At 40.4% G+C, this 23499-nt stretch overlaps 1 protein-coding gene across 1 annotated transcript in view; it reads left to right on the top strand.

The window, feature by feature from the left end:
• Positions 1-23499, top strand: part of COLEC12 (collectin subfamily member 12) — a 91677-nt gene that overhangs the window by 54736 nt on the left and 13442 nt on the right. The window contains exon 3 of the mRNA XM_058027465.1: positions 20922-21044. Within this exon, the coding sequence (XP_057883448.1) occupies positions 20922-21044 (123 nt within the window). The remainder of the gene's footprint in view (positions 1-20921; positions 21045-23499) is intronic.

The raw sequence follows: 23499 nt of genomic DNA on the forward strand, positions 1-23499 counted from the left end.
CCCTCACTGGCAGACTCCAGGCAAAGTAGCTATAAATATTGGACCACCAAGTCATTTGTAATACATTTTAGGTCACAGCATTCAAACAGTAACATATTCAGTGCAGTCCCTGTCCAAAATCACTTCCAGGTTAAGGACAGGGCTGTAAGGACATAAGCTGACCCATCAGGCAACCAGGTGGCAGACTCATGTGCAGTGCAGCCACTGAATCCTGAGGCCACCAGGGATTTCTGCAGAGGAGTCAGAAGGAGAAGAATGTGATGGAGCAGGTCTGGGCTCTTTGCACAAGGACCAGGTGCTGCTTGGCTCTTGAGAAATGGAGATTCCCTTGTGCATAAGAAGTTTTACAAGTGAGAGGAGGGAAGGGAAGGCCAGGGTGTGAAAAGAGAGACATTAGGGGAGGATGACTCCCCAGGACATCTGGTGTTACTGACAGACCCATGTGTGTGCTGTGGCGTGGGGAAGTGGGACATAGCAGAGGGATGCAGGAAATATGAAGGAGTCGTGTGGGGGAAAGGGAGGTAGCAGCTGCTGTGGAGCTCTTCTGGAAGAGGTCAGAAAAAAAATGTAAGGAATCCAGGGGCAAAGGGATTTTAATCATTGAGTCTAGGGGTGGCCAACCTTGGGTTCAAAATTTCGGCAGTAAAAATGTGGAGAAAGCTAACTGTAGAAACTTCTAAAGAAAGAACCTGTGTGACTTAATGACAGCTTCAGCCTGAGTTACAAATCTGAGATGTATTTATAAACCAGCAAGGAATGAACTCTTGATATGCACCCTTTTGAAACAATGTGGGAAATTAAGACTTTGTTTAAGTGCCTATAGGAAGGCTTTCTGGCAGTTTTAACCTCACATTCCATAAGTTTTCACAGGGACAGCTGGAGCTGCTGAGCAGGTGGGATACCAGCAGGAACTGGGTAATATCTAGCTGTGTATGTGTTCATCCAGGGGAGCTTTGGTGTGTGATAGGCACGGCAGGTAAAGTGAGGCCTGCAAATATCTCAAGGTGTTTGTGAGAGGGGAGATAGGGATGTGTGGAGAAGGCTGGAGATAACTGAATAGTGAGTTATTGCGCAACACGAGTCACGCGGTTTTACCTCGTCTGGCTAAAATTTAAATTGGTTTCAGAGGGCTGATTTATCCCAGCCTGGTTCCTAAGTGTCTGGTATCTACCAAGCTGACTAGCTGAATTAGAAGAGAGGCCTGGGACAGGAGAAGCAGGGAAGCTAAGTCAGGATGGAGGCATGTGAGCCAGAATCCCATTATTCTTAAACCTCATGGGGGTAAATTATGTGGTGTTAATGAGGAGATGTTCTGAATGCAGATCACATCCTAAACTGTTAAATGAGCTTTTAGATTTTCCTCATATACCACTTTCCTAAAGCAGGAATTTTATGTACAGGAGATATTCCAGTTGTGTGTGTTGAATTTGCAAAAAGATGCCTTTTTCCTTTAGTTTCTCCTAATGATGTTTTTCCCCACAGCCCAGGCTTTATATTGATGTTTTCAGAGTTTCTTAGGGTGTTCCTGGAAGCACTGCCTTGACAGGGAACAAGAAGGGCTACAGAAAGACTGGGTTCTGGGAAGATATAAGCTGATTTTTAACACAGTTCTTGTTCTGAGTTGGTGACCCCTTTTTTAAAGTCCTTTTGAATATTCCACGAAATATATTAAAGCAACAAAACCAGAAATTTTGGTCATGGCTTCTACAGTCTATTTCAACAAGTAACATTTTAATTGCAGTATCATATTCTAGGGCTGTTCTGTTTTCATTTGTACTAATTTAGACCTAGAGTTACTACACTGAACTTATCCTGGATTTACACTGGTGTAAGAGTTGAAATTTTGGTTAAGAAATAAAAAAAAATTGCTCAGAAAGACAGCAAGTTCCATGAAAACCTGCAAACCTTTTTTTTAGTGTATCTCAGCACTGGAGGGACCATGTATTTCAAACTAGTACCTGATGGGAGTAAAATTTTGGTTTCATGCTATTTAAGATGGACAGCAGGACTGGCTGTCTGTATTTAAGGACAAGGGTGTAAATACAAAATATTATCATCAAAATTTCACCACCGAGCTTAAAAGAATAGCCAATGTGGCATATTTTATGGCTGAAAATTGGATTATGCTAAAAATCTAAATCTGAGGAAAAAAGTTATTGTGAATAAAGAATTTTCAGTTGGGAAAAAAAATGTCATAATTATAGAAAAAATACTTCTGTTTTCTGTGCTTGCTGAATCACAGATTTTTTTTTTTTGTTGTGAGTTCTGTTTTTGTCCCAGACATGTAGGGGACAAACTTCATTTTCTAGAGTTTTTGGTTTTTATTCTGTCTGGTCAGCCAAAATCAGGATCTCAGGCACTTTTTGATTAACAAAAAATAAGTAAGCAAGTGGGATTAGTCTAGAGTCTTCAAAACAGGGACCTTTGGCTTTATAGTAATAATAAACCAAATTTCAGAAGAGCTGAACCACCAGCAACTTCAGTTAACCTCCTACCCAGGTATTTAATTTTGAACTCTCTCTTTGATGAATGGTCCCAATTTCAGCAGGAGTTCCCAGGTAATTCTGAAATGTAAGCTGTTTATTTAGTAACTCCCCTGGACCTGGAAGTGCTTTGCATTCCTGTGGGGCAAAACCAACCCTTTTCCATGTTTGACATAGAGCTGGATGGTGTGTCAATACTGAAGAAATGCTTGTCCTGCTGACCAGCACGTTGGAGGCAGAGGAACATATATTTGAAAAACTGCAGTACAGACAGAACTGGGAAAACCCTTTAATCTCCAGTCTCCTCGTTTTTACCAGCAGTGGTGTTTTGGACTAGATATCCTGAAATTCTGTATTAGAAAACATCTTCCAATAGTCTGTTCACTTGAAAGTCAAAATATATTCATTTTGTCATCAAACAAGTGCAGATTTAGGGACAAATTCTGCTGCTTTCTGAGTGCCTGCAGCTGCAAGTTGAGTTGGCGCATCTGTGCTGCCATATGAATACCAGATTTGATTTATGAGGTGAATTTCCACTACAGAAAATTGTATCAATTTATGGTAATAGTCTTTTAGAGCTGAATTTCAGTCTGTAATAGCTGCTAAGCAAATTCAATCAGTTAAAATAAATGTACATTCACTAAAGAGTCTCCAGTCAAGCTAAATAAAAAATACAAATTTTGGAACTTGTGTCTTTGCTAGTTTTCACACACAGCTGAAGGATGAGCTGTTTTCCTTTGCTATAAAGGGTGGAAAACCAGGGAATGGACATCATTCAGCTCAGCAGATTTTGGGCTGAGTTTTATCTGTGTGATGACAGTAACTCTGAGGCTCCACCAGAGAAAGTACAAGGGTAATTTGGCCTCAGTGCTGTATGAAAGTAAAATAGATTAGTCTGCAACTTATCTTGAAGACGGGGTGAGTCAATGACAACTGGCACTGAATCCAAACACTGAGCCTTAATGAAAATTCAAGGCAATGTGTTTTTTTTTTCACTTTGTAAGATTGCCAGGTACTGTTCAGATGAATTAAGAAGACACAGGCCCTCATTCTTCCTTTTTGCAATACATTAAGCATCCTTGTTGAAGTTTAACAGTGCTCATTTAAGAAGCACCCTCAGTATTACAGTGGCATTTTCCCTGTTAATAAGTGTCAGACTGGACAATATAGGATATCTGGGGGCTCAGCCTTCCACAGTTTGCTGCCTGCTGGAAAAAGGTGCTAAAAAACAAACACACCTCCAGGCTGCAGAGAAACCCAGCGTGACTGTGAACATCCCTGAAGCAGTGCCCTGACGCGAAGGTGGCCACACATTCCCTGCAATGGCTGTCCCCCTTCCGTGACAGAGTCACTGCAGTTCCCAAAAGCTTCCCTAGAGATTCCCTCACCCTTTCCCCCAGTGCAGCAGCCGTGGCTGGAAGCAGAGCAAAGCCGCCCCCAGCTGTGACTTACACAGGGAATGATTCAAGGCTCAGCACACAGGGAGGCAGTTTTCTTGGCTGTGAAAGGCTGATGTGTTGATTGCCTGTAATGCCATGAAAAGCTGACAAAAGTCCCCCGTTTCTGTCTCTGTTCTCCTGCAAGTTCGGGAGCCTTCCCAGCACGTGTGGATTAAGGAAAGTTTGCAAGAAAACAAGTTTTAATGCTTAAGCTTTTGTGCACGGTTGTCCAGTACTTCTACAAATCTTCCAGGGTTTGATTTATTGTGTCATTCATCATCCTTTTTTGGTTGTAACTAAATTGTCCCAAAATGCAGCATTTAATTTCTTTCTTGAAGTAATGGGGCAAATACAACAGAAGGGATGCTCAGGATGGAGACGGCAGGGACCAGCTGCATCTCAGAAGTTTTCTGTGAATGTCAAGTGAGTTTCATCTTATGTAGTACTTCAGTAAACAGCTTCTACAAGCCTGTCCTAATTGTTCTGTTTCATATCCTAGTCCTAAATCCTTACTTTCCATACTGTCTTTTTTTAGTAGTCACTAGCATTATCAGCAAATTTTCACTGGTTTAAATAGTAACTCATACTAAAAAGTAGTAAAAATTTAGTATAATTATGTTTTCCAAAGCTGTATTAATTGACTGAAATACTTGTACTTTTCCATACTCACTTCTGTGCTCTTCAAGGAAAAAGTTGGACTTCCGCAAAAAGAGTTTTCCTCCAGAATTTGGCTGAGAGCTCTGAAGAAAGTCTGTCAGACTGGAAGAACCAGCTTTAAAGGAAAAAAAAAAAAAAGGTCAAGATGGGAAATGTGTCCTTTCACCCCTACATGAGAGACATATACTTGACTTGGTTGTTGCCTCCCAATGTGGATATCTGTGCCCTCTCTGGAGAAAAGCTACAACAGGGTAGTTTTGTCTAACAAACCAGGTCAAAGATAACTCACCAAAGCTTTTAGCATTTTCTGGCAGTATTAGAGGGCCATTATTCAACATAATGAACTATTCTGGAGCAGTTTCTCCCCCTCTATTAATACAAGTAGGCTTCTAATTAGCTTCCAGTCTTTATACCTTTGGATTAATTTTATTTTGTTTCTTGAACAGACTTATTGCCGGATTTGTAAGAAAAAAACTAAACCCCCTTGTGTTCCAGCATACACTAAACCTTATCACCTGCTGTCTCCATCCAGTGCCATAAAACATCTGGGAGGGTTATCTGTTTTAATTCTGAGCTCAGCTGGATCTGAAAGACACATCCCCCTTGGGGCAGTGAGGCATCTTGTCATCACCATGAACTTCCCCTAGAGACACGTATTTTCTGTGCAGCAGGCCAGAGCACAGCCACACGTATTTCCATCTGTAGGGATTAGAGCCAAGGCACTTAACTACTCTGACCTCTTGTGTGCGATAGGCTGTGCACTTCTAGCCAGTTACTCCTGTACAAAGTCCAATGACTTTGTTTTTGGCTGAAGCATATCTTTTAAATGAGGAGTCAAGCTTGATCTAAAGGCATTAAAGTACAGGGAATCCCCTGTGATGGTAATTTGTTCCAGTTGTAATCACCCTCACTGCTTCAATTTCTGCTTTTTTTCCAAGAAGAGTCTCTACCTCCAGCTTGTAGCCAGGAACATATGTTACTCCTACCTCTACATCAGAGTGCCCTTTAGTGACAGTGCTCCATTAAAGAACCCAAGTTTGCAGCCAAGTCCTCTGGTTTTCTTTTAATTACTGTTTTCTTCCAAGTATGAAAAGCATCTGGCTCAATTTAAGGCTCTCACTGTAAACCCCAGACTCCTGGTAAGACTCATAGTGGTGGAAACACCTGGTGTGGCTTGCAGCCTCCCCACAAAGGGACACCAGGGTCATGAGCTCAGTGGCAGCTCCCTCCAGTGTGGGCTGCCTTGGAGCCAGTGGCTCTCTCCTGACCCCGTTAGAAGCTGCCCTTGGCCACCAGCTCCAGGAGACCTTTTCTCTCAGCCTTTGAGTGACTGGTGTGGCCCTGGAGCTGTAGAGCTGGTCCAAGGTTGTCCAGCCTCCAAGTGCTGTCTCCAGCACGAGAACCTGGAAGCTGCAGCAGTGAGTTGGGCTTTCCCAGTCCCTGTGTTGAGCTGAGTTCTCATCAGTGCTGTCATGCCCAAGGCTGGTCCAGCTGCCAGCTCACTGCAGCAAGCCAAGGAGCTGGCTCTGCCCTTTTGTCCTCAACATCACAGTGGCCTTCTTGTCATCTCACTCGTTATCTTCTTTGGAGCCACTGCTCTCCACACACAGCTCACAGGATTCGTGATTTTGTTTCCACCATTCTCCCAAATACCCTGATGTTCACTTTCCTGTATGTGGTCCCAGCTTATCCTGTGACTCATCTTGCTTGAATGGCTGCCCTGTACTCATCATTATGTTTTAGTTATGCACTAAGTTTTGTGCTCCCTTGGGAAACCTGTAAGGTTTGTGTCTGCGACTGAGAGTGGCCAAAGAAGGATTTCCTGCAAAGCTGTGTGCCATTTTCAGACAATCCAAAATATTATGGAGCAGCTAAGCAGTTTACTAACTAATGAAATAATGATTAAAAATTAAGTGCTCTTCTGTCCTCTGGCTTCTGTCCATGTACAGTAAAAATTTGACCTGAGTTTGCTCATGCACCTTGGCAGAACACTTAGAGGAAATTTCTGTGAGTTCATTTAAATTTTTTTAACAAAGCACTCAGTAAAACAAGGAGTGGAAGAGAGAAGAAGCTGCATAACAAATTGTACTACCCAATTTCTGCAGGAGTGTAACACTTTTTGCTGGGCATATCCTCTCTCATCTTTTGGCACAAGAACTACCAGAACATTTATCAAGCAGTTTAATCTATTTTAACTGTGCAACACAGTTCATCTAAAAATTTACAGACATTGATCTCACCAGTAAAAAATAGTATTCATATAGTAGGGTATGAAGAAACTGAATACATTAATTCTCCTTAAAAATATTATTGGAGCTCTTAGTTTTAACAGCTTTGAGGTCTGTCTGAGCTATTTAAATAGAATGATGCATTGTTCAAATGAGATGGCAAACAAGATGCCATCTTTTCTTGTGGATCAGGAAAGAAGTGCAGAACAAGAGGAACATGAAAAGTAGTGAAAACTCTTAGTCTCTTAAGTGAAAAAGCTACAGCAAATATGTTCAAATAATTCTTCCTTTTGGAGACTGGAGTAAGATTCAAAGTATGAGGAGGTACGAAGTGTGCTTAACAAAGTCTGTATTTCATTGAAAAATGAAGTTCTGCTCACACTGAGAACTCTGCTTTCTGTGATGTGTGCCTTTAGCTATAGTTTATGGTTTTCAACATTTCCGCCTCTGCTTTTCAGGAGGATATAGTTCAGCCATGGAAAAAATTTGTACTGGACTGAAACTTACTGTAGTAGGAACTAGCCAAGAAATAAATGTACCAAGTCAAATAAAACTGTGGAGAAACAGAATTTTTAGAAAATATTTTTACTCTTAATACGTGAAAATTATTCTTCAGCCTATTACATATAAACCTCAGAGCACTACTGGGACTTGGTGCCTGTGGATTCCAAAGACACAAGGAAGAGTTATTTTGTATTTTATTGGATTTTTCCTAAATAGGTTACAGTACCGTGAGTTAATTTTTTTAATGCAGAGCTTCTACTGAGCTGCCAATTTGGCTGCTTCACCTGCTCTTCTGTTTTATGCTTTTAGCTTGTCCTGGAACAAAAACCATCTTCCAGCTCCCTGGCTGAGTGATACACCTGCACTGGTGGAAATTGCATGTAAGTCTGTGGAAGCCAGAGAGGTTGCACTTGTGTAACTGGAGCTGTGATAAGGAACAAGAGTGTTTAGTGCAGTTTAGTGCTAAAAACATTTGACACTTGCTTTGAACAAATAAATTACAGTGTCTCCACACTTAGTTGGAAAGGCTGTGGGTCAAGGGTGTGATGTATTTCTCTGCTGGAGTTCAAAAGAGCAGCTGCAGAGTATGGCACAAATAACAGCAGATACTGACCTCTTTGAGAGTGAAAAGGCAAGATATATTGACCCTGAAGTCAAATATTGACCCCAGATTTGTTTCAGTCTTTTTTTTTTTTCTCTTCAAGGATCAATAAATCTTGGTATTTGGCAAAAAAAACCCAAGAATGGAAATGCAAATTCAGGTTGGACACAAATATGATCAATTCTATTAGCTTTCTAAGTTCTTGCCATCTTTTACAGAAAGTACAGAAAGGGACTATTTTCTTTGTATTTTTAGTGGTATATCATATCAGAACAAGGAAACTGATTATTACAGCCATTATTTGAGAACTTCAGCATTCCTCAGAGAGTTAAAAGTGTGGTAAAGTTACAAGTCTAGAGGAACATCGGATTTAAGCAGATATGTAGGTTTGCAGTCCAAAAGTCTTTGGCATTAACTTCAGGCAGAATAATTTTTCAAAATGAGCTTAGACATCTTGACTGAGTTAACTCAGCTTTCTTCTTCCCTCTTCCCTGAATAGCTGTCCTCCGAAGTTTTAGTTACCTTGGGATTGCTTTCACTGAAACACAAGCTAATATTTGGGTTGGGGGTTTTTATTGCACAGGGTTTCACAAGAACTTTTAATAATATATTTATTTGTCAACTAGGGAAAAAAACCCCAAGGTCTCTTTTACAATTTTTTGTCTGAATTAAAATTTGCCAATTCCCACTTGTAACTATAGATTTATATTATGCCTTCTGCCTCTTAATTAAAGTGGTCTGGGATTTTCTCTCCATTAAAGAACACATATTTTATAGTGAAAAGTTCTAAGTTTTTCATTTAGTCTTTTGGGTAAGAAAATTATTTTGTTCAATTTAAGCCTTTTACTGTCAGCCTAAATCCCCTGATAAAGCTTGTAGCAATGAGCCTGAAATGCATGGTGAGATTTGAGTCTTACCAAACTGAAGACTAGCAAGTTGTACTTAAGCCTTGACTTAAGTCAGACTTTAAATCAAACTTAAAAGACTTGTAAGTCCTATGAGGCATGGCTGAGGGAGCTGGAGTTGTTTATCCTGGAGAAAAGGAGGCTCAGGGGTGACCTTATCGCTCTCTAAAACCACCTGAAAGTAGCTGGAGCCTGCTGGGGGTTGGCCTTTTCTGACTGGCAAGAAGTGACAGGAAAAGAAGACACAGCTTCAAGATATGTCCCCTGCCAAGGAAGGTTTAGGCTGGACATCAGGAGAAATTTCTACATGGAAAGGGTTGCCAAGTATTGGAATGAACGGCCAAGGGAGGTGGTGGAGTCACCATCCCTGGAGGTCCTCAAGAAACAACTGGATGTGGCACTCAGTGCCATGGTGTAGGTGACAAAGTGGAGATGGTCAAAGGCTGGACTTAATGAATTTGGAGGTTTTTTCTAACCAAAATGATTCTGTGATTCTGAGATTCTTAGTCCTCCATCTGCAGATGTGGAATCTCAGGAGAACCTGGCCTCATGGCAACAGCCTTCCCCTTGTACTGCTCTGAAGACAGGGATCCTAAAACTGCCAGGCTTTGTTAAAAAATATTCTGCAAAGACTTGGTTCTCCATGATTTCAGAAGCTATCAGGGAAAGGATTATAGCAAGGAATGTATGTTTCAGGAAGATGATTACTTTTGCAAGTATTATTGTTGTTGTTGCTGTTGAAAGTGTAGCAAATTTTTCATGTTTAATGGATTTGTCAACTTCTGTATTTTCGTGATTGCAGTAGAATTTTCACCTCCTTACCACAGTGATTGCATTCACAGCAGGGTGGGTGCTATGTAGGCAGGTAATATGCTTGTTGTCTAATTGTTGGCTAATTCGTTATCTTTCTGACTGCAGTGCTCTGGATGTCCTTCTGCAGGGCTTTTCCTCACTTGTAACAAGCGGATTTAATGCATCATTTCCCAGCATTTGTCAAGAAAGTGCAGATTTGCTTAGTGTTTTATTAGGAGGGAAAACACAAATTCTGTTCAACCACGCCCCCACCTCTGTACAGAAAATTTCTTGTAGTAGTTTAGAGAATAAAAATTTCCTCTCTAGATAAGAGTGAATATTAACCAGGGAAAAATCCCAGAAATTGTGATGATATTAGGTGGAAAAAATCCATTTATCAGGGCTGTTTGTTCCTTTCATTGCACAGTCATTACACATTGGCACAGGCGTTTTAAAAAACTGTTCTGGTTGCCTGAGGAATTCATTCTAAGTCTGCTTTTTATCCAGGAAATTGGATGCTAGTGAGGTGTGAATGAACCAGGGTTAGGGAGACCTCAGATATCGGAGATGCTACAGGACACAAGGAGACAGGAGAGGGGGAAAAGGGAAGAACAGAGAGAGAAAACTGAAAGATGGGAGCTGCATTGAGAAATAATCATTCCTTAACTTAGAGATCCAGCTTCACAGGGGAAAACTTCCACTTTGAAAATATAAGATTCTGGAAAAGGAGGCAGAGGGGGAGGTTGGTTATATTGGAGGGTGGAAACAAGATTTATTGTGTCTGCCATCAAGCCTGCAATATTTCTGTAGAAAAAGCCCTACCTTTAGAAAGTGGTTTTAGAAGGGCAGTGAGGTGGAAAATAAATCCAGGCCCTGACAGCTCCTCTCCTTTGGAGGTGATTTAATGCAGAGTCTCAATTCAGCTGAGGGGAGTAAGGCAGCACACTTCTAGAGGAACAGTGCTTATGCCTCGACATAATTTCTCTCCTGTAGTTGAGCATGTAGCCTCAGGAGATTAGGAATGAATTTACAGCCAGTAGATTTGTGACCATGAGCTATGTTCAGTGCAGTGCCTATGGGGATCCTTTCTTCTCAATTCAGTATTGGTACCTCAGCCAAGGATTCTGGATATCACAGGGAAAAGGCTAATCAGAAGTGGCAATTTGCATAATTAAAAGAGTAGAGCAGGCTTCTTTATACCTACTGTTTTCTGAACTCACTTTTTTTTTTTTGGGGGGGGGTCCTACTGCATTCTTTCTTGTGGCCCTCTTCATTTTTGGGGTCACCTTCCAAGTAACAGTTCTATGAAACTGCTAAGTACCCAGCATGGACAGAAAAACTTTTACCTCTTCTTTTTTCATGCACATGAATCTTATAAATTCCAAATAATGTCCTCAGAGAAACTTTTCATTTGGAAAAGAGGTGATTTTTATATTAGAATTGTTCTTAATGAAGGCAACAGGACCATTACCACTAAATCCAGAAAAGAGTGTATAAAGGTATATATATTAATTTGAGGCATCAAATCTTGGTTAATTTTTTTCAATCCTGTTAATGTCAGCATTTATTGCAACATTTCAGATGGAACATAACAAAACCTGTAGTTACAGATACATCTGCAGGTTAGATTTTCTGGGTATACTTGTTCAGTCTCAGGCAACAATTTTTTCCCCGCTGAAAACCTCATCAAAAGTATATCTGCATTTTTCCCTAACAGAAAAATGTAAATATGAGTTTTATGCTGTCAAATATGGTTGAAACTCAAATATGGTTTTGTTCAGTTCCACCAGGTAGTAGATGAGAGAAAACATCCTGATGAGGAGGGCATGCTGGTTGTTCTTCTGACTACTGAGTGAAAATTGGTTTAGATTCGTATGAGCTGCAAGAGTTTAAAACACACTTTGCTATAACACATGGTATTTTACAATGCTCTTAAATGAATGACCTGCCTCAGCCATGTCACGGGTGTGTGTGTGCACAGAAACTTACATGGAACAGATGGCTGCCAAATACTTCCACTTAACTTGTGTAGGCACATAAAAAATTTAATTTCTGTAGTTAAATGGAATAGCTTTTGTGGCAACATCAGTGGATACAGAAATGTTGCTTTGTTGTGCATGGCTGGAGTTCCCATTGTTTCTTGTTCTTTATAACAGCGATCCAATGTTTTTAGCATTGCCCTTAAATTTAGAAGTTGCAGAACTGGTAAAAGAACAGGTGAAAGCTTTCTGTGAAGAGCATCATCTTTGCATCTGTGCCCTGGATGACTTCATCATGTCCTTGGTGAGTGGCCCTGCAGCACAGGTGGCACTGCCGTGGTTTTGGTACCTACCACAGCCAGCCATGGAGGGGATCATGTTGCCCTCCTCAAGAAATGTATTAAAAGCCACAAAGCGTGGGATTAACCACTTTTCTGCCTACCATTTAGCACCATTACTAGGGTCACTAACACCTAAATACTGTGTTATAAAATTAGAGAATCTTAGGGAAAATACACACTTTGGGTGTATATTATATGTTACTTCTTTTCATCTTTCAGTTGAATGTAAATTGAATTAGGGTGGAAAATCAGTTACATTAGTCATCAAATTATATAATCTTAATTAGGATCTATGTTTCATTAGGAAGCATATTTATTTCAGAATGGAAGGCTTGGACTTTGACAAAAATGGCGTTACTGTACCATCTGGCACAACTCTGAGGGAGGGATCCCGTCCTTGACTTTGCTAATGCTTTGTTACCTCTGGTTTTATTTAAATCATTGAATGGAATATCTTCAGGTTGTCTTAGGAAACTGCTTCACAAACAAAAAACCTGGCTTTAATCTCCTAATAGGTCTGGCTATATTTCTTCTTGCCAGTCAGTCTACATTCTCCTGTATTGAGACAGAGTTTGAGAGAGGCTCTTTATTGTCATGTATCATGGCTGTCTTGCCTGTCATTGAACAGGTCTTTAATTCATACATAATTTTTATCTTCCTTTAACTGTTCTAGTTTTTCTCTCATCTTGTGAACAGCCTAATTAGATTTCTGGGTTTAGTTCCAGAGACATGCACTGAGTGATCCGTTACTTGATTTTCCGTAACTGAGGACAGACACATCTCTATTATTCCAGACAGTTATTTAAAAGCACCAGCACTTTCTGAGGTTTGTTCTGGTTTGAGTTTGTCTTTAAATCTAATAGCCTGAGGGATGCTGGACCCTCTGCTGGTGTGATATTCTTACCACATTGTTATGGCTGGACCTTAAGCTATTGCAAATCCGTGATTTTTCATAAAATTTACCACACTGGTTCTTCAGCTCTGTTTGTAATATTTGCCTAACATACAGTTCGGATACGCAGCAGTCTTTGCTTACCCTGTGTTGTGGTTGGGCTTTTTGTATCCTTTCAATTAAAATATTTAGTGTTTAATCACAGTAGGACATTGTTTGGTAATACTATATAATTAAATGGTGGTGGTTGTTGAAGTGTATAATTAGGATTTCTGACAATTCATTGTGATTCTCTGGACTGCTGCAAAGAAGAACAAAGCCAGAGAGAAAATGCTGCCTGGGTTATATAAATAAGTGAGAGATGATGGTCAGGCTGAAAATGAGGGTTCTCCCCTCCTTTAATGAAAGGGTTTGTGTACATTACATAGAATAAAGTATTTCTTAGGCTGAAAGCTTTCCAGAGATAATAGTGTTGGCCCTCTGAGACTCTTTGTTATGTCAGATGTGGGATTCTGATTTATGGGAAGTGGCCACTGCCTCCAACAGGCTCAGTCTGCTGTGTGGAGGAGAATTTGCTTGATGGCCCCTTTGTGCAGAGCTTTGGGCTGCAGTGTGCTGATCATTAAGGGCTGGGTTTTCCCAAAGTGTCCCAGAGAAGGAAATCCCTCATGTTTACTGAAATACCCTGGGCTTTTGGGAAAAATGCACCCCTTCCACTTCAGGGGGTGCAGGGACAGGGTGAGCCCTGCCAGCCCCAGACCCAGCATTGCCCCCTCAGTGTTGAGAGTTCCTCTGAAGAGGTGGAATTATGAAAGTCCTGGTGGAGTCTTTGATTCTGTTAAGCATTAATGAACAACTCCTCCCCACTTCTATTTTTTAGGAGTCTGGGAATCTGTTCTCCTAGAATGCAACCTGAAAGTCCCACATAATTACATAGCTACAAGAATCATAGAACAGTTTGGGTTGCAAGGGACCCTAAAAGTTAGTAATCTAGTCCAAATGCTCTGCCGTGATCAAGGACATGTTCATCAAGATCAGTTTGCTCAGAGCCCTGCTCACCCTGACCTTGAATGTTACCAGGGATAGAGTATCTATCACCTCTCTGAGCAACCTGTTCCTGTTTCACCACACTCATTGTAAAAATCTTCATTTTATTTAATCTGAATCTACCTTCTTTTGGTTTAAAGCCATTTCCTCTTGTTAGGACAAGAAGCCTGCTAAAAAGTTTGTCCTCATCTTTCTTAGCAGCCCCCTTTAAGTACTGAAAGGCCACAATAAAGTTCCTTTGAAGCCTTCTCTTCTCCACGTTGAACAGTCCCAACTCAGTCATCCTGTCTTCATAGAAGAGATGCTCCAGCACTTCTGATTTTCATGTTCCTCCCCTGGACCCACCCCAGCAGGTCCATGTCTTTTCTGTGCTGGGGACCCCAGAACTGTACACAGGTGGGGTCTCACCAGAGCAGAATAGAGGGGCAGATTGCCTCCTTCCTCTGCTGGCCACACTGCTTTTGACACAGCCCAGGATGTGTTTGGCTTTCTGGGCTGCAAGAGCACATTGCCAACCTATGTCCAGCTTTTGTACACCAGCATCCCCAAGTCCTTCTTGGCAGTGCTGCTCTTGATCTGATCATGCCCCAACCTATAGTGATACCAGGGATTGCCCCAACCTTGTACTTGGAAAGAAAGGGACACCAGGTGAATAGGAAATCTCGAATGTGAAGTTCAGGATATAATCATAGGAACTGGTACCACTGTCTGTGGCAGGGGTTGTACAGCCTCACAGGGCACAAATTCTCAGACCGGGCTTTTGAGGTGTGCTTTCTTCTCTCCAGAGGTTATTGGCACAGCTGCCAGCTGTGTAGCAGGGCAATCAGATTATGCTGAATGCTGTAGAAACCTGTGGAGATGGAGTGGTTTGGGTTGGGTCCATTTATTTATTCATTTTGGAAGAAAGAAGCTCGGTGTCTTGCAGTGTTTACTTGGAATATAGAGTGGCTGTTCCAGCCTGTGTCTTGCTGCCATGCTTCATAATTTTCCAGCTGGCATAGGAAAACTGGCACGAGTTAGGTGGGGACATACCCACTGCTTGGATTTCAAGTTTAGCTGCTTTAATTGCTTCCTAATAAATAACCAGAAACTTTTTCAAAGCAAGCATGCTTGCATTTATCCCTATTTGATTATAAAACCAGAAGCAAAACTAGCAAATTCCGGAACAAATGACAGCATGTTTGTGCTAGATATTTTTTCCAATGGCATTGTAAAAATCTGATGATTAAGTTAAGCAGGCTGTTGCAATCCACCTGCCCACAAGCCAGCGCTGCACTATTTGGGTGAGCAGGACCACTGCCATTGTGGAGACAGGGCTTGCCAAAACTGTGGAACAGGAGGAGGTGTGGATCTTTACACATTAGCTAGGAAATATGTAGGGCATCTATTTACATGTAGCTCAAATTACAGCTTTTACAGTGTGAGAATAGACTCTAAACTGAAGAAATTAGTTTTATCTCAAAGCAATAATTTTAAAAGGCATGAAGCAGTTTCAATTTTTGCCATTATAAAGAACAATTGCTTTCTGAAGTAGGCCAGCATATGGAACTATCAAACCATCAGTTTTGTTCACTCCAACAAAACCATTCCTGAAGGATCACGGGAATTGTTTTTGTGAGGGATAGGTTAATAACCTGTGACACAGTACAAAAGAGAAGACAAAAATCTCACTGTGAATTTTGTGGCTGGCTGGATCCCGTAGTCTCAAACCTATACAAAGTTATTATTGTCAAAGATGCTGTTGCCTGCTTTTTCTTAGTGTGCTGATATAATATGCTGGGGTTTTATCATTACCAAAGCTTCTCTGTAAAAATAATACACTCACTTTTCCATATATTTGAACATAATTGTGTTTATGTGTATGTAAATATGAAAACACTTATATGCCTGAACTTAAAATCCTCTCTGTCCTGTGAGACAAATCTCCTTTCATAATTGCTAGTCATGCATATTAGTAAACACCTACCATTTTACACTTGGGTGCCTGAATTTAAGCACTTTAAACCAGGTTTTTCAAAACATTTAGGTATGTAAACCTAGAGATGGATTCCTCGTGGGATCACCTACTTTTTGCTATGAGATAGACACCACTGGGAGCATGTTGCAACTCTGCAACGTTAATTACATCTCAGTATTTGACTCCTAGTTACACACTGAAGCACAGAATGGTTCATGCTGGAAGGTAACCCAAAATCATGTAGTTTCAGCCTCCCTGCCATGAGCAGTGCCACCTTCTAGGGCAGGAGTCCTGAATTAGATGTATATAGTTTGCTCAGGTCCCCTTAAATATAGGTATTAGATCCACTGCTGTTTTGAAAACATTAACTTTGAGAAAACAATCATTTGAAGGCTGCAAAGTAGGCTTGCAGTCTTCCTTTTGTTATCTCTTTTCAGTGAATCACACTGGGGAAGCCCCCTCCAAACTAATGTATTTTCATTTCCTGCACTGCATTTCTTTATCTTATCATTATTATTCTCATTTCTTGTCGAGGTTATGAAGAAAACCTTGCATCTTTGTCAAAATTGATTTGCTAGCAGAAATATTATGAGGCCACCTATGATCCTGCAGCCAGAGCCAAGAAAAGAACAGAGAGGCAAATACTTGTAAGAGAATTATTCAGAAAATTTTTTTAAAAGTTTGTGCATGTCTCATTCCAGTGTTCAAAGATGTGCTCCTGAAGTGTAATACAGTTGAGGAGTCAGGTGTTTTGTAAGGTGGTTACAAAGAGCAAAGCTATCTAGTGTCCCATTGAAACCATGGAACAAAACAGCAACAACAAGAACAACAACAACAAAAATCCCCCAAACAAATAAAACCCAAAAAACCCAGGTCCTCCTTCAGCAAAACCTCTTCTTGGAGCCCAAAAGGAATCTGCAGATGTATACCCCCTGTGTGAGAACAAAGTCTTCAGTCACTGGAATGCAATGCTATAAAAACAAATACTACAAAGCCTGGTAACAGGGGGATGTCTCACTTGCATATTTTTTTGTGAGCATTTTGGTTTGCAGAGAAGGGGGTCCCCAAAGCATGTGAGCCAGCAGGATCTCTTTGTACTAGGTTGCTGTCTGTTTGGCCAGATGTCTTCCCAACAGTGAGGCAGAAAAACCAGAGCTCTTATTAAAATAAGTCAGAGAAAGGAATGGAAAAAAGCATATGTCCAGTGAAACGAGGAACATTTTGTCTCATCTGATATTTATTAAACATTGATCAAATCAGCAGTGAGAAATGCACGTCATGCGGAAGTGACCCCAGCTCCCTGGGTTTGGAAGGCAGTGACAAATGTCTGGGAGCAGAGCAGCATTGAAAACACGTGTGCAGGACACAGAGAAGAGTGTGATGCACTAGGAGCATCACTAACAGATGGAGAAGAGCTCACTTGAGCTGAGAAGGCCCTTTTGCAGGTTTACATTTGTTCTGTCAATGGGATGTGTGTGTAGGGCCTTTCCCTTTCCATTTTAGTCTGCAGCTTTCTAGATGGAATGTGATACGTCTCCTGGAAGAATTCTGCATTTTTATCTGTCAGTCATAACAGCAAGCAGTCTAGTGGATAAAACAGGGGAACTTCTGCCAAATAAAAGCCCAAGCATGGGATCCTTCAAGGCTCAACTCACAGCTTTTGTGGTAAACCTGCATGATGTTATGCCAGCCTGCTGGGTTTTGTGTAATCACAGTAAGCATTTTTAATTGACTCACATTTGTTGTTGCTTAATATTTTGGCTATTACATCTTTTGAGAACCACCTTTGAATAAAAATGTGTCTTCACAACATGAACTAAATGCATCTCCTATATCAAAACAATCTTATTTGGGCATGATTCTTAAGTGAGGTAGTGGGGATAAATAACAGGGCAAGCTGAAGTCAGGGTGTGTGCTTGGGAATTTGGGGAGGTCTGATTATACTGGAGTTCATCCCTACACAGAGAGGGTTGCATTCACGGCTTTTGCATGTAGCCTGATGTATTTAATTGCTCAGAAAGACATCAGAATGAGTCTTCCAAATCTCTTCTTCAAGGGGTACCTATATCTGGTATTTTTGCGGTAGTTTTATATGTTTAGTAAACTAGCAGCAGAGTTAAGCACTACATGTTTGTAATAAAGAGCAAATATAATTGCTCTGAAAGACTTTACTGTATCCCAGGTAAAAGAAAACAAAAGAGCCTGTTAGAGCTCCCTGGCTTTTCACTCCAGCCCTGGAGCTGGGTCATGTTAGATGAGGGTAGCAGGGGTTCATTGGCAATCAGAAGTAGTTTTAGGCTGACAGGCAGAAAGCCCCAGTAAGGAATGCAGTGCAGAGTTCCAGGCCAGTTAGTTAATGGAATCACTCCAGCCTGTATGATTGTTTTAGTATGATGTGCCTGTGTTATTGATACCAACCGTGCTGGGCTGTAAAAGGATGGAGAGGTCTGGCTTTTGTTGTGGTGCTGTTCTGGTGTCAGTTTGAAACACACAGAAAAAAAAAGTTCTGAAAAGCTGAAGTGCTGTTTTATTGAACCAGAGGTAGAGTGGGTTGAGACAAGTGAAACTGGATCCCTGTGAAGCACTGGAACATAGATGATGCTTGATGCTGAACTGCAATACACCCAGTGACATCGGTGAAGTTTCAGCTCATTACACTACCCAGGAAGCCGGAGTACAATGACAGAAAGCAGGTCATGTCATAAAATGAGTCATCTGACTATGAGACACTTATCAAGTGAAACTTTTCATTGGCAATTGCTGCCAAAGGCTTTGTTTTTACTTCTGCCTTTCTCTGTGTTTTGTACCTCTGCAGTCCATCATTTTTCCCAGATTAGGATCTAGGCCTGTTCAATTAACATTAAAATAAGGAGGATCAAGCTTTCCGTTTGTCTGTGTATTTAGAAAGTGAATGTGATGTGAGTTTTGCCCCAAACTTGTTTTTGGATATGTGGACTCTTAAAGACAACTAGATTGGAATTTTAAATCCTTCCATGAGAAGGTGTGTTGCATTTAGGGCACAGGGGTTCAATGAGCCCATTAGTACTGGCTAAGACCAGCAATATGGTGCTCCAGACACCACCAAGTTCCCACTGTGAGATCATTTCAGTCTCTAAATACCTATTGCAAACCTTTAGAAAACTGCACTTTCCCTTTCCTGCTTTTTCAGCAGTTAGAGCTTCCTCACCGGCAAACTCCTTGAGACCAAAGCAAGCAAGTCAGCCCATGCATCAGGATCCATAAGCAAACCTGACTACCGAAATATGGACCCTTCACCTTTTCTTTTGTGGTGCAGGAGTTACCCCCCTTCCAAATCCAAGTCACCAATAAGTGGGCCATGGAGCTGCCTGTCTCTGTGCCAGCTCCCTCCCTTCTCACCCCATGCGCAGAAGAGAAGCCTTAACCCTCTGGAATTTCTGTTCTTGAGTTTATGCTTACAAGCCTTTGTCTCATTTTCCCATAATGTTCCTGAAAAAAGAACCAGATATTCCCAGCTGGTCTTATGCCTAAACCACAAGGAACCCAAATCATGGCATCACTTTCATCATATGGCAACAGAATGTGATGTCACACCTGAAAAGTTTAGAAAAAACATGTGATGATGTAATCTGGAAAAGACCTGAAAAAGATGCATTTCCACCTTAACCACAGCGAGTATATAAGTGCAGAGAAGATTGAAGAAAATGCCTTGTCAAATAAATTTGTGTAAATCCTCTTCCTCAGTTGCTCCAATATGGTAATCCTTCCTTCTTCAAGTACCTTAGCTTTAAAGGAAGCCATTGGAAAATGTCATTGGAGAGAGAAATGCAGTTGACTTAACTCATTATGTTGGTCACCCATCCTGCTTGAACCCAGGGGAAGAGGCCTGTGCTTTTCTCTTAAAAAAAAAAAAAAAAAAAAAAAAAAAAGAAAAGAAAAATAAAAGAAACACTCTGTAGAAGGTTATGAGTTTGGAAAAGTAAAATCATCTGTGTGTTAGGCCTCGGGGGAAATATAAGTTATTCATAAAAAGCTGCAGAGCAAGTTTTGATTAGTTAAGTAATCTGGTACATAGAATTTATTAGAGCTTAAAGCTTTCCTGTGGGACTCCCCTAATAGTACACAAATAGAGTGAATATCAAAGAAATGCATTTTCTGACAGACACAGAACGTTAGGTTAATCCTGGCCTGCTTAGTGCACCTTGGAAAGATGGATAAATCCCGTCTGTTTCTTCCAGCACATCGCTCCAGTTTTCAGGTTTTTACACATTTGTGCTTCTGATTAATAACCCATGCTCCCAACACTCTTGAGCTATTCCCAAGGAGCACAAAAGAGGAAAATAGGAAAATTGCTTCCATAATAGACTCAAAGATACCAAGCTGTTCTGGAAAAAAGTTTAAATATAGACTAGTATAGCTCTGTTTTCTTTCATCAGTTTGAGGCCATTTTTCTTAACTTGTCCACAAAGAGAAATTCACCAGCACTTTTTCTGTGGATGAACAGATCACTGTATCAGTAAAGCATCTCTTCTTTCTGTGGAAATAGTGTTCTCCAAAACCCTCCAAAAATATGCAAGAAGTCTCATTGTGGAAAGAAAGTGTTTGCATGGTAACTGTCTGTGGTGATTGTCACAAAGCAGAACTACTCCTACCAGTCTTTCACAATGCTCTTTTTTTCCTGTGTTTTTTTCTGCCAGAACATTTGTTGTGTCCTATTGCCCCCATAGGGATACCAAATGCTAAGAAAGAGCTGCTGCAGTGTGATGCCTGACAAAGGAGATGCTAATAAAGGTTTTATTTCCAAAACTCACCAGAATCTTGTTAGCACAATCAGAAAATAGCCACCTTCACAGGAAAGCCAGAGGTTGTCCAGTGAAGCAGAACCTACTTTTCTTACACATGCTAAAATCCCAAAGTGATTGTTTCACAGAGCAGATGTTCTAACCACTGTGAATTTTTATCCTGGCAGCACAGGCAAATAGGTACCCCATATGTAAACATCACCTGCTGAGATAAATAATTTGCTCTTTAGAAAACAGAGGAAAGGAGATGAGGAGACAAACCCAGCAATGTGTTCTTTGCCATTGTTTTAAATTTCTTTAAATTTTCTGTTGCAGGTATTCAGGAGGGGAGCCAATGTACCAAGTGTAAAAATAACTGGGCACTGAAGTTCTCCATCATCTTATTATACATTTTGTGTGCCCTGTTAACAATCACAGTAGCCATTCTGGGATACAAAGGTATGTATGCATTGAGACCAACACTTCACTTTCAGACAAGTGTCCAAACACGTTGTCACTTATTAGCTAGCCAGGCAATTTCTCACATTTTAGCCTAAATATCAGTACTTGGGCAGTGTTGGCTTTTTGTATGTACATAACAACAAACTGCAACATTAGAATTTGACTTTCAAATAACTATGAATTTTTGAAACCAGATTAGACATTTGAAAGGGAAGTTGAAACAAAATGATCATTCCTCCACCAAGAAGGAGTACTGGAAGACACAAAGCTGTGTAACATGTGCAACAGCCAGGAATATCTTACTAATATAATATTTATCACAGGAACAAAATGTAGTATCAATATTAATTTGAAATATCTAGAAGAAGAAAAATTAAACCAGGAGGTACCAGTGTATTGACTATTCACAATAATTGTGATGAACAAAGACACTTAGATGCTTTTAACAGTAATTTCAAAGATTCTGGTAGTTGAGCAACCCAGTAATGGAGAGAATTTCATTCATGCAAGTCATTGGTTGGGCACTCTGGGAAACATGGCTTAAAATTCCCATAAATCCTCATCACGAATTAACTGTAGCCACTTGGGCATTTATAAAAATGTTTTGATGTAAACACCTGCTTACTGTGCAGTTACATCTCTAATAAGTTAAATAAATAAGATGTGAATTTCTGGCATGGAAAGGAAAGTGAACAACATCATTGTGAGCATTATAACAGGGCTTCACAGCTTGTTGCAGAGAAAACCAAGCTAGTTCTAAATTACCTGTCTGAGCATGGCTCTGAGAGTAGCTTCAAAACCCCTCCAAGGAGCTGAGTAAATGTTCATGTGATTAGCATGCAGTGTGTCCTGTGCTGCCAACAGCTGCACTCATAGCAGAGCTGACATCACCTCTGGTCCTTTGCCAGGGAAAGAAAAGGAAATTGTAGAAATAGAAAGGATAAATAATTATTTAAGAGGATTTGGCACAGTTTTGAGTGGGAGAAAATTAAAACTGTTTTGTTTAGATGGAAGATTTATCCAGGGAAAAGAGAGAATGTGAGGAACAGATAGAGAGACTTAGGTAATCTTGTTTCATGATAAACCAGACAAAAGGTGGCAAATTAACATTAAATGTAAAAAAAAAAAATGCAGTACATCTATGTGGATACATCTCCTGAAGTAACTGGTCTCTGGAAGTCAGATTTTGAGGGACAAAAAGCCTTCCAGGATTCAAAAATTTATTATTGATCTAAGATGATTTGGTCAAATGGATTAGGGGAGGCCTTTTGCAGATATAAATCTGCAGAAATCTGCTTACATCAGATGAGAATGGGGTCTCTCCCAACTTAACCCAGCCACTAAACGACTGGAATTTAGCAGAATTTCCCTCAAGAGTTTTACATAAAACTATCATTTCTGGGGCTTCTCAGAGCCCTCACTCAGCATCAGATGCAGCCTATCCAGTTGGAGAGACTACTGTTCTTTATCTTGCTTTGGCAAATGATTTACATGTGTGGAGGAGGCAGAATCAATAAGGAAACTGTCCAGCAGACTTTGGGAGAAAGATTTTGTCTTCCTCATTTCAATCTAGTTTTCAAGCTTATTTATCTGTGGGGGCTGCTAGCACCATCTTTTCCCCAGGCTTTGCTCTTTGCTTGAGGCCCAAACTTTGCTTCACTCATTTCTAAACTTCCTTCTTTGAATGAGCAGTCACTCATCAGGGATGAGTCTTTCTGCCACAGCAGTACCAAATCACAGCTATCCAGGACAAGGACAAAAGAATTCCCTCTTCAAAAAATAAATGGAAAAGGGATTGTAGGAGGGTGGATAATGCATATCTTGCTCGCAGACCCTAAGACATTTTGGTGACCACTGCTCACCAGCTTGGTGATTGCAACATTTGAATGCCAAGGAAAAGAGAAAAAGAGACAAAAGTCTTGTTGAATCCAAGTATTCCTTCTGTAACACCATGCAGCAAATGGTCATATGTCAGACATTAATTCTGCCCTTTGTCCCTGCAGTTTCAGAGCTTTGTCTTCAGTGTACCTACATGCTAATTTGCAGAAAACGTAAGTTAGATAAACATAAGGTAGATAAAACCCCAGCTGAAAGTACACATTCAAATTAATTACTGCAACAGTTTTTATTGTTGAGAAGGGATTAGGCCTTAAAGGAAGAACAAAATTCAGAATAAAAGTATATTGTTCTTGAACTCTCCTCTCTGTATCAGAATTTGGCTTCTCTTTTTTACTGCAACATTACACTGGAAGAAGGAATTCTGCTGGCATCAGGGATTCTTTCAGTCTCTTAGCTAAGTTTCCATTAAATTTGCCTCCCACACTTATGTTTATAAAGCCCAAAACTACTTTTAAAACTTTCATTTCCTACATTGCATTTAAATATCCTTTGTGATTTAAAATGTTAAAACTACTAATCAGTGGATTAAATATGGCAAGCAAAAAAATAACTC

The sequence above is a fragment of the Melospiza georgiana genome, chromosome 1 (assembly GCF_028018845.1).
Source record: "Melospiza georgiana isolate bMelGeo1 chromosome 1, bMelGeo1.pri, whole genome shotgun sequence".
Classification (NCBI taxonomy): Eukaryota; Metazoa; Chordata; class Aves; order Passeriformes; family Passerellidae; genus Melospiza; species Melospiza georgiana.